General features: G+C 37.9%; 1 protein-coding gene across 1 annotated transcript; it reads right to left on the bottom strand.

Moving 5' to 3' along the window:
- Nucleotides 1–1,071: 1,071 nt before the first annotated feature.
- LOC122017592 (anthocyanidin 5,3-O-glucosyltransferase-like) lies at nt 1,072–2,731 on the bottom strand. The gene has a single exon (XM_042575239.1). It carries the CDS (start codon nt 2,607–2,609, stop codon nt 1,185–1,187), a length of 1,425 nt encoding a protein of 474 aa, XP_042431173.1. The 5' UTR covers nt 2,610–2,731; the 3' UTR covers nt 1,072–1,184.
- Nucleotides 2,732–12,230: the final 9,499 nt, after the last annotated feature.

Raw genomic sequence — 12,230 nt, 5'->3', positions numbered from 1 at the left:
GAGCTCGTTTTTTTACACATTTTAAGGCTCGTTTTAGAGCTCTTTTTTTTTTGCTCGTTTTAAAGCTCGTTTTTTGGCTCGGTTTAAGGCTCATTTTAAGGCTCGTTTTTTGGCTCGCGAGCCAATAAATGAACATGTTCGCGAGTTCACGAGCTGAATATTCTTAAGCTCGAGGTCGGCTCGATAAACTGTCGAGCTTGAAATCGAGCTCGAGCTCAGCTCCATAAGATAAACGAACGAATCGAACGAGCTTTTTATCGAATCGAGCTCCGAATAGCTCGTGAACTATTTGATTCATTTACATCCCTATAACTAGGGGACCAAAATGGACCATCATTAAATGTTTCTTTGTACCGAAGGGGGAAAGATACATAATTTATTTCATTAGCAAACAAGACCAACTAATTTTTAAAAAGAAAAAAAAAAAAAAAATGAAAACTGATAGACTTTGGTGATCAAATGAAAGTTATTGAGGAAATGAGGAGTGGCATTGTCTAACAGTAAACCGAACTAATATATTTTTTAAAAACAATTTTTTTAATTGATCTATATTTAAAATTGATCTGTAATTATAATTATATTAAAACCCCACTATTATAGGTTATTACATGTATTTTGTTCTAAAAAGAAATTTCCTTTTTAATCTATCGAATAGTTTACTTGGAAAAGTCCAAATTAGAGAACATAATCAACTATTACATGTATTTTTGGCATATTGTTTTCTTAAACACTGCCACTCTTTTTAAATCTCATCATAAAATAATAGTTGTAAGATTTATGTACGAGTTTAAAAAGTTTATTGATTCTTGTATAGATATGTTTAAAATAACGTGTTAAACCTGACCGAAAATACAACTCGTATGATTAATCAGTCATTATTTTTGACATTCCTGATTCACATATGAAACCTGATAGAAGTCATAGATTATATTGATTTTGGGATGAATTGACGGAGCCATGATAAATATAATCATTTTTTACTATCGTGTCATCATGATAGAAGTTATAGATTGAGTTCTTTGAATTATTCATTAGATGTACTTTCTGATTCATTATTTTTGTGTGGACGGATTGATCACCATAGGAATAGTAGCTAACTGGGTTTATTGTAATGGAAGTAAGGAAAACAAAAAACAAATGTGGGAAAGGAGAATATCGCCATGAAATTATCTCCTTACTCAACGCTAGTTTGACTTGAGATCTTTAGCAATCACTTCCAGCATAGCCAGTTGCGACGAGCCCCCTTCACGCCTCGCCTCCGCCGCCTTTTCCTTCATCGCCGCCGCCCGCTCCCTCAATTCCTTCCCTCCCTCCGATTCCATCACCCACCTTAGCTTTGCCTCCACCTCCTCCGCCGTCACCATCTTTCTGTCGTACCCCTCCATCGCCACCGCCAAATTCATCTGATCCACCATAAACACCTTGTTCAATCGCTGCTCCGCGTACAGTGGCCAGGCCACCATCGCCACCCCCGCGGTGATCGCCTCGAGCGTCGAGTTCCACCCGCAGTGCGTCACGAAACCCCCAACCGCAGCATGATTCAGCACCTCCACCTGCGGCGCCCACGACTTCACCACCATCCCCCTTTGCTTGGTCCGCTCCAAGAATCCCTTCGGCAGCAGAGCATCCAAATCCGGCTCCGACGGATGCAGGTTCACATTGACTCCCTCACCACCAGGAGGAGCCCGGACTACCCACAAGAACCGCTGCCCGCTCCTTTCTAAACCAGTAGCAATCTGCTCTAGCTGATCCACCGAGAACGAACCCATGCTCCCGAAACAGAGGAAAATCACGCTGCCGCTTGGATGCGCATCCAACCACTCCAAGCACGCGGGCCTTTCCCCCTTTCTTTCTCCGATGTCTCCGCTCGCGTCGACGACCAACGGACCGACGCAGTAGACACTCGGCATCCGACGGCCCGGAACGCACGCCCCACTTCGAAGAGTCTTGAGGGCCTCTGATTCGAGGAGGTCGAAGGAGTTGATAAGAATAGCGTCTGCGTCGGGTAGGCGTCCGAACATGTGCACCATCTTCTTAAACATCATGGTTTCGCGGTTCATGAAGTGGATGGGCATGTGGGAGGCCGGGATGGGGGGCAACCCCGGGAAGTGAAGTGGCGCCTCGCCAAGGTCTCCGAAACTGACGTCCGTGGTGGCGATCATGGTCGGGAGGAAGATTAACACGGCGAGGTCGGAGGCACTGGGTGAAAAGAAGAAGTGTGTCCGGAGTCGGAGCTCGGCGGTGACTTCGAGCGCGTCTGTGCAGAAGAAGTCGAGGACGACGGCGCGGACGTTGGATTCCTGGCAATAGGAAGAGAGGAATTGGAGGAACTGGGGATTGTTCGGCCTGACTGAGTCAAAGAATTTTTGACCGGATGGGTCGTCGACGGATTCCGCTGGAGGCGGGAGCTGGTGGAAGGAGATGGAAGGGTGGGATGCGGAAACTCGGGCGACGAAGGGGTCGAAGGAGGGGTGCTTCGAGGGCGAGTGCATGAGGACGACGGCGGCGGCGAAGTCGTGGAGGACGAAGAGCTTGGCCAACTCGACCATGGGAACCACGTGGCCCATGCCGTCCACCGGATAGAACACTACCGTCGGCTTCGTCGCCATTGATCTTGAACTATGTTCTTATTTTGGGGGAGTAGATGAAGCAGAGAAAGACGAAGAGGCTGTAGCATTTGCGACTGTTTAAATAGTCTGATGAAAACTTGTCTGCTGCTCCCCGATTATAAAATTGGGTCACGGGTGACGCCGGCGAGTATAAAACAAATCCTTGCACTAGCAAAATGGGGCCCAGTTTTATTTATTCTTGTGAGCTGTGTGACTGTGCCGCACCCACAACTGGGTACTCCGATCTGAATCGACATAGTCAACGTAAGCAGTTATGTCGATGAAATAGTTAATAGTTCGTCTTATTCTTCGAAGGACCTTTGGATTCAGTCCGATTAGTATTCATGATTTAAATCTTAATTATAATATATTTATAAAAAAATTTCTTTTAAATAAGATACGTAATTAAAGAATGTCAGTTTACTACATGTTATAAGCATTTTTCGATTTATCCATAATATTTTATTTTTTCTTTGGAGTCAGCTAGTAACCTACAAAGTAGGTTTTTACTGTAAAAAACAAAAAGTTTGAGGAGTTTCTTTCTTTTCTTCATCATTGAGGAGACAAAGGAAATTCAGTGGCATAGGAGATATAACTAATTAGTAGCTAAATAGACTAAAGAAGCTGCTAAGAAGGCGTGTGATCTGTATTTGTTCCATATGAAAAAGCAGAGCACGACAAGGCCGCCTTCATCTCTATCCTGCTGTTTTATGCAGAGCGTGGCGGCGAAAGGAGGTGAGGTCGGAGGCGCCGCCGCGCCGGGAGGAAAAGATGTAGTCTGGGAGGCGAAGAGGTCGAGGGTGGCGTTGCAGAAGAAGTCGAGGGAGCCTGCGCTTTTTTCCGACAGTAACGTAGGAGTTCAGAGTTGTTGTGAAGGACGCCGTCGAAGCACATGGGGAAGTAGACTGAAGGTTGAGAAAGCAGAGATGCGGGCGACGAAGTGGTGGGTAAGTGTTACTAGTGGTAGCGTAAAAAAAAGGAATTCGTCACCCGAAGGTTTCACGTGACCAGTCGAGATAAATGTCCTATAGTAATAGTTTAGTCCGTATTAATCAACTCAACCTTTTCAGATGGTAGATATGTGCCAAGAGTGATTCAAGAAGAAATTTTAATTTTAAATAAATTCACGCACATTTTTTTATTACATAACAAGATATGGCATGCTATCATTTAAGCCAACTGAATACTATTTTATAACTCATAAATAATATTTACTGAATCATTGAATCATGTAACGAAAGTTTCGAAATATTCAAATTAAGTAGTTAAATTTTAAAATTAGTAAATCATGTACCATACTCATTTGATCCCTTCCCATTTACATAACAGATTTATGAATCAATTGAGATATTGTAAAAATCGATTCAAAGATATTCATTTTATCTCTCCACATTTACATAACATATTTATGAATCAATTGGGATATTATAAAAATTGATTCGGAGATATTATAGGACGATGAACAATTTTTTCAATTGATTAGGATACGGTAGCAATTAATTCGGTAATTTTATTTTTTGTGATGATGAGTAATTTTTATAATCAATTGATTTGTTTAAAAATGGTTGATATATCTAGGGATCCTGAAATAAAATGAAAAATGAATTTATGTATTCAGTTAGTTCTTCTGAATGTATTTATGTCTTTAAACATCATTTTCAATACACTATATTAAGCGTGATGATTTTTCTAACTCGATTAAAGCATGAAAAATGATGTCGGAAGCTAATTTTAAATGACACGATGATGATAATCACTGACCGACACCACAAATGAGATTCATGGACTTCCCCTAATTTAAACATGTAAAAATTTTAATTTTTGGAATGTTTAAGATTCATCAGATGATTTTGTCCACAAGTAGCTAATGAGCCTAGAAACCTTAGAATAATATGAAATCAGGTCCTATGTGCTCGGTTAATGCTTATGAATGCACATATGCCTTCAAACACCATTGTGATATACCATATTGAACATAATAATTTTTTAAACTTGATTCGGATATGAGAAATGAAGTCAGAAGTTCATTTTAAATGATACGACGATGATAATCATTGACCGATACCACAAATGAGATCCTTGGACTCCCTCTTTTCTAAACATATATTTTTTAAAATTTTTGAAATGACTAAGGTCTATTAGTACATTTCGCTCAAAAGTATTTGATAGACCTAGAGACATCGGAATGATACAAAATTAGGTCTCATGTACTCAACTAGTTCTCTTTATGTATCCATGATCTCAAATACCATTGCCATATACCATATTGAGCACCATAATTTTTTCAACTCGATTCTGTTGGACCGATATGCATGTGAGAGAGGGGGGTGAATCATGTGATTTTTAAAAACTTATTTTATAGTTTTGAAATCAAAATATACGCAGCGGAAAACTTAAAAAGAATAACGCAAGAAAACACCAGCGGTTTTACTTGGTTCAGAGCCTTCGGCTGTTAGAGTGTATACTAAAAGCCTAGCTTTTGCAAATATTTATTTTTGAAATAAAAGAATCACATTGGTCAAATGTCTATATTTATTTGTTACATATAGTTGTTCAATTAATTTATAAAATAGATAACATGGTGTGTGGTGTCACACATAGAAGATCATGTTATAAGCTCTTTATAAATTATAAACAGCTGCTCACGACTAATATGGAAAGGAACAAACCATTGGTAAAGTCGTAGTATAATTAAGTATTAGTTTATCTTGACTAATAAATTACACTAGTACACTCTAAGTGTATTGAGTAGGACCATTTTAGGTAAGTTCTTTTTATACTGACTTAATAAAAGAACTAGACCTTAGTTATTATGGAAGTTTGTACTCTTAATCTTAATATAATAACAAGCATATATATTTAGTATTTATTTCTTTAACTTATAAAAGGGTGAGATTTAGCTAGATAAATCAATAGGTCCGATAAGTTGTGAAATAATATTACTTATAGTGTGTGTTGTTGATTATAAAAGGAAACTGTATCCTAGTAAATCTAGGTTGAGAATATCCCCAAGAGGAGCTCAAAAGGATTGTCATGTTAAACCCTGCAGGTGGACTTAGTCCGACATGACAATGAGGTTGAGTGGTACTACTCTTGGACTTAGATATTAATTAAGTGAGTTGTTAGTAACTTACTTAATTAGTGGACATTCGTTATCTTAAACACAGGGAGACTAACACACTCATGATAAGAAGGAGCCCATAAATGTAATTTGGGATTGGTGCGGTAGTGCAACAATAACTCTCTAGTGGAATGATTTATTGTTGATGAACTTGAGTTGTGTGTTCGAGGCGAACACGGGATACTTAAGATCACCGGAAGGCCAAAACCAATTTCTCCTCTAGGTCCCTGTCGTAGCCTCATTAAAGCCTCAAGTCCACCCATATAAAACCCTTCTTGGTATCCAAGAAGAGGTCGACCCATGGCTTGGTGAAAACTAGAGCATGCTCCAACTATTATGGCATATAGATATTGTGTGTGATTGGACCCTTGGACATGTCAAGGACATTATTTTGTGTGCATGATTGTATGTATCAAATACAGCAGGAGCTGTATTATTTTTAGAATTTTATTTTTTTTCGATCTAGAATATATGTACATTCCTTTATGGAATATAGGATCGATATATGTAAAATTCTATATTTGTCGCGGATCGTATCTTTGCGAGGTGTGGTGCTATTGGAGGACCAGAGACACAGCGGAATAAGAAGCAAGATAGATGCGACAACTCGACCCGATGGCGGTGGCTAAAGATGGCAGCGGCTAGGGTTGGAGCATACTGAAGACAGTGATGAAAAAGGCCATAATAGTTGGAAAATTAATTTCCAAATTTATTGCTTTTATTTACTGTGATGTATATGTGCATATGATGTATGCTAGCATAGGTTAAAATCCTCATTTTTAAATAACTAAGTGGGAGAGAGATTTTAATAAATTTCACAGTCTCCATTACTGGTTTGTAAGTGATGCAACAAGCTTGTGTGTTGGCTCTGAGTGCCTCCCTCTACAACGGATGATTTTGTTGCGGATCACTAGATCAAACTTCCTTTATGGATGATTATAGGAAATTATTTAGGAGCGTGTAATCTTCTCCAACTGAAGGGGCACAATCCTATTTAATGGACTAAGTATCAAGTAATGGTATACACTTAGACGCATTCAATAGTATCCTCCCCAACGGAGTCACTGCTATTATTTTGTGTGACCAAAGAAAAACCAACTATTAATTTTATTTGTCATAAAGTTAGGATGACAAGATAATAAAATTAATGGGTTACACCCTCCTCTTACAAATGTTGAATTTGTATACGTTCACACTAACGTGACATGCAATATTCACGGTGTTTTGAGGTGTTGGAAAATTTAAATAGTATTGTTTGAGGAATCAATATTATTCTAAATTTAGAGTCCTGACCAAAATTTATTTTGTAATTCTTAGGATGACTTTCAACCCACTGGCCATTATTCTAAAAGAGAATAGATTTACTGGTCCCAACTATATAGATTGGAAAAGTAACTTGAATATTGTCTTAACTGCTGAAAGCTATAAGTTTGTACTGTCAGTGGTATGCCCAGATACACTTAATGGTGACTCTACCCTAGAGGAGATTGAGTATCATAAGAAATGGGTAAAAACAGATTAGATGGCGCGGTGTTACATTTTGACTTCAATGTCAAATGTATTGCAACATCAGCATCAAGATTTACCAACTGCTTATGATATAATGAACAATCTCAAAGAACTCTTTGGGCACCAGAGTTGGACTGCTAGTCAAGAGGCAATGAGAAAGTTAATGACATCCACCATGTCTGAGGGGACACCCGTAAGGGATCATACCCTCAAAATGATGGCTTATCTGAATGAAATACAAGTCCTTGGAGGAGAAATCGATGGGGAAACCCAAGTCGATATAATTCTCCATAATTCTCCGAACGCTACCCAGAAGTTTTGAGCAGTTCCGCCTGAACTATAACATGAACAAAAGAGAGTATATGTTGGCGGAACTTCTGACAGAACTACAGGCAGCAGAAGGAATATTTCGTCATAGTTCTCAGATTCACTATGCTGAAAATGATTCTACTTCTAAGTCGAAAGGCAAGAAGAAGAAGAAACATGTCTTTTCAGCAAAGAAGATGAATAAACCTCAGGGTACAGGACAAAAAGCTGGAATGAAGAAGCCGAAGGACAAGTGCTTCATCTGCAAGCAGTCAGGACATTGGAAGGCGGACTGTCCTCGTAGGAATCAGAACAATAAAGATATATCTCATGCTCTAGTAGTTGAAATATGTTTTACGGTGTTATCTACCAGCACCTGGTGTGTAGATACGGGAGCTACTGATCATAACAATGCCTAACTTACTTACTTTATCATTCATCAAAATCTTAGTTAGATCATTAGTGCAACCTGCACCAATAAATTCATATATAAGAAATGATCTCGAAAGCTTATTTAAGACGATTCTACAATAATAATTGTTGGGGTTGTAAGGTTACAAACATAGTCCCACATTGAAAACACATGGGAAAGATTATGAGTTTATAAGAGAAAAGATATCTCCATTGGCGTGTGACCTATTGGGTAGAGCCCAAGAGCAAAACCATGAGAGCTTAGGCCCAATGTGGATAATATCATACTATTGTGGAGATATCTAAATTCTTTTCGATCCTAAAATTGGTATCAGAGCCCGGGTTGCCAGAAGGTTTAACTGTCGATTGTGCACAAGTGCTATGGTCTGATTGAGCCATGTGAGTACAATATTGACCTCGAACAAAGAAAGTGGGAGCTCCTATGTTCAGATCAAGAGGACCAGACACCAAGCAGAAAATCCTAGTTGCGGTTAGGCAAGGAAATCCTAGTAGGTTGGATAGACCGAGGGGCAGAAAGACCTGGTGGGTCGAGGATCGGACATGGGAAGCCTGTGGTCCTTTGTTTGAGGGGGGATTATTGGGGTTGCAAGGTTACAAACATAGTCTTACATTGAAAACACATGAGAAAGATCATGGGTTTATAAGAGAAATGATATATCCATTGGTGTGAAGCCTTTTGGGTAAAGTCCAAGAGCAAAACCATGAGGGCTTAAGTCCAAAGTGGACAATATCATACCATTGTGGAGATATCTAAATTCTTTTCGATCCTATAATAATTACTGCCACAAATGAGATCCTTGGACTCCTCCCTTTCTAAACATATAATTTTATTATTATTTTGAACCACTAAGGTGTTGGTTGCTACTCGGAAAGCCTATAGGTTCCACTGTACAAAAATTTTGTACAAAGGTCTGAACCTTTTCCTAGCTACCATGTGTTCTTTTAAATTAAATTTTGGATCTCCTGCGGAACTTAACACGTTTGATCCAAAACTTAATCTATTTGTTCTTTTAGGTTTTGACTTGGATCTCCTGCGGAACTTAACACGTTCGACCCAAGTCTCCTTAAGTTATTAATTCCATTAAATATTAATTTCCATAAAAGGTTCCCAGTACTGACGTGGCGAGGCACATGGCCTTCTTGGATATGGGAGCAACCACCACCGACTAGACAAAACCTTTAATAGAAAGCTAATATTTAATTTCCTAAAATAACTTTAGGTTAACCAAAGAGAACAATCAAATCACAAGGAAAAGAAAGAAACAAAAGAACACAACTTCGAAAAAACATATTCGAAATACTAGAACGTAAGCCTCTTGTATTTGGTATTATTTCCATAAATAACTAGCATGATGCGGAAATAGAAATTACTAGTTATACCTTGTAGAAAAACCTCTTGATCTTCTACCGTATTCCTCTTCTAACCTCGGACGTTGTGTGGGCAACAATCTACCAAGATGAGAAACCACCAACCACCTTCTTCTTCTCCAAGCAAGGTTCGCCACAAAGGAAGAACTTTACCAAAGAAGAAAATCAAAATACTAACCAAGCTCCAAGAGATGCTAGCTTTCTCCTTCTTCTTCTTCTTCTCCAAGTAGTATCCGGCCACCACAAGAACTCCAAGAGAGAGAAGTATTCGGCCACCACAAGAGGAAGAGAGGGAGAGGTAATGGTCGGCCACACCACGGAGAAAAGGGAGAGAAACAATAGAGGTTGTGTCTTGTGAAGGCACCCTCACCCTTCTTTTATATTCCTTGGCCTAGGCAAATTAGGAAATTTAATTACAATAAAATTTCCTTAATTTCCTTGACATGATTTATTTGAGAAAAATAAAATAAAATTTCCCAAATAAACTCTAATGGCCGGCCACATCAAGAGGAAGCAAATTGGACAAGTTTTAATCAACAATTAAAACTTTCCTTATTTGTTTCCGGAAATTTTAAAAATAAAATTTCTCTTTACAAAGCTCTTCATGGTTAATAAGAGGAAATATCTATGATTTTAATTTTATTAACATGTGAATAATTTTAAAGAGAAAATAAAAACTCTCCAATCTACAAATAAGGAAAGAGATCTAATCTCTTTCTTTAATCTTTTGTAAATCTTTTACAAGAGAGATATTTTTAATTTTAATTCTCTTTAAATTATATCTTCCACATAATAATAAAATCTAAAATTAAATTTCTTTTTATTTAATTATGGCCGGCCCTACTAGCTTGGGTTCAAGCTAGGGCCGCCACCTTAATGCTTAGGCCGGCCCTAGCTTGGTTCCCAAGCTAGCTTGGCCGGCCCCTTTAGGTGGGTATAGAAGGTGGGTATATGTGGGTATAGTACTCTATAAATAAGAGGCTACGATAGGGACCGAGAGGAGGAATTGGTTTTGGTCTCCGATAAAATTAAGCATCCCATGTTCGCCAACACACAACTTAATTTTATCAATGATAATTCATTCCACTAGAGAACTATCATTGAACTACCGCACCAATCCCAAATTACATTTTGGGCTCCTTCTTATTATGAGTGTGTTAGTCTCCCTGTGTTTAAGATATCGAATGTCCACTAATTAAGTGAGTTACTGACAACTCATTTAATTAATATCTAAGTCCAAGAGTAGTACCACTCAACCTTATTATCATGTCGGACTAAGTCCACCTGCAGGGTTTAACATGACAATCTTTATGAGCTCCTCTTGAGGACATTATCAACCTAGTATCACTAGGACACAGTTTCCTTCTATAATCAACAACACACACTATGAGTGATACCATTTCCCAATTTATCGGGTTTATTGATTCATCGAACTAAATCTCACCCATTGATAAATTAAAGAAATAAATATCAAACATATGTGTTTGTTATTATATTAGGATTAAGAGCACACACTTCCATAATAACTGAGGTCTTTGTTCCTTTATAAAGTCAGTATAAAAGGAACGACCTCAAATGGTCCTACTCAATACACTCTGAGTGTACTAGTGTAATTATATAGTCAAGATAAACTAATACCTAATTACACTACGACTTTCTAATGGTTTGTTCCTTTCCATTCTGGTTGTGAGCTACTGTTTATAATTTATAAGGTACTGATAACATCATCTTCTGTATGTGACACCACATACTATGTTATCTACAATATAAACTAAATGAACAACTACAAACAAATGTAGATAATTAGACCAAATGTGATTCTTTATTCATAATGAATATTTACAAAGCTTAGGCTTTCAGTATACACTCCAACATAAGGTCCATCAGATGATTTCAACCAAAAAAGACATGGATCTAAAGATCTTAAAATAGCATGAAACAAGGACATATGTGCTCGGCTAGTACTCCTGAATCAATCCATTCCCTCAAACACAATTGTGATGCATCACATTGAGCGCAACATTTTTTTCAACTCAATTTGGATAATAGAAATGATGTTGGAAGCTCATTATAAATAATACGATGATGATGATTGACAAGCACCACAAATTACATCCTTAGACTCCTCCCTTTCTGAATATAAAAAATTTTGATTTATCGAATGACTATGGTCCATAAGCTGGTTTTGTCCAAAAATGACAAATGGACTTAGAAACCTCAGAATGACATTGAACAAGGAATTATATGTTGGTTAGTCCTAGGAAAACATACCGGTTCCACTATACAAAAATTTGTACAAGTGTCGAACCTTTCCTTAAATAACCTATTGTGTTCTTTAGAAATTAAATTAGGAATCACAGACGGAACTTAACATCATTGATTCCAAATTTAACTTATCTGTTCTTAATGGTTTAGATTTGAATCGCAAGCGGAACTTAACACTATTGATTCAAATCCACCTATGTTATTAATTCCATTAAATATTAATTTCCAAAATTAGCTTCCAGGACTGCATGGCGAGACATATGACCTTATTGGATATGGGAGCAACCACCACCGCCTAGACAAAGCTTTTTAAGGAAAGCTAATATTTAATTTCCTTAAATAACTCTAGGTTAACCAAAAAGAACAATCGAATCACAAATTTAAAAACAAAGAAAACACAAACTCGAAAAACTAATTCAAAAAACTAGATCTAATGCCTCTTGTGTTTGGAATTCATACAAAGAAAAATAAACTAGCATGATGCGGAAAATAAATACTAGTAATACCTTTCTTTGTAAACTTTAATGACCTCTTGATCTTCTACCGTATTCCTCTTCTAACCTCGGACGTTGTGTGGGCAACGATCTTCCGAGATGAGAACCACCAAGTACCTTCTTCTT

Source organism: Zingiber officinale, chromosome 8B (assembly GCF_018446385.1).
Source record: "Zingiber officinale cultivar Zhangliang chromosome 8B, Zo_v1.1, whole genome shotgun sequence".
NCBI lineage: Eukaryota > Viridiplantae > Streptophyta > Magnoliopsida > Zingiberales > Zingiberaceae > Zingiber > Zingiber officinale.
This window is presented reverse-complemented; position numbering and strand designations above follow the sequence as displayed.

Excerpts from the sequence above, each read along its gene's own strand:
- LOC122017592 (XM_042575239.1), bottom strand. The coding sequence starts at position 2,609 with ATGGCGACGAAGCCGACGGTAGTGTTCTATCCGGTGGACGGCATGGGC.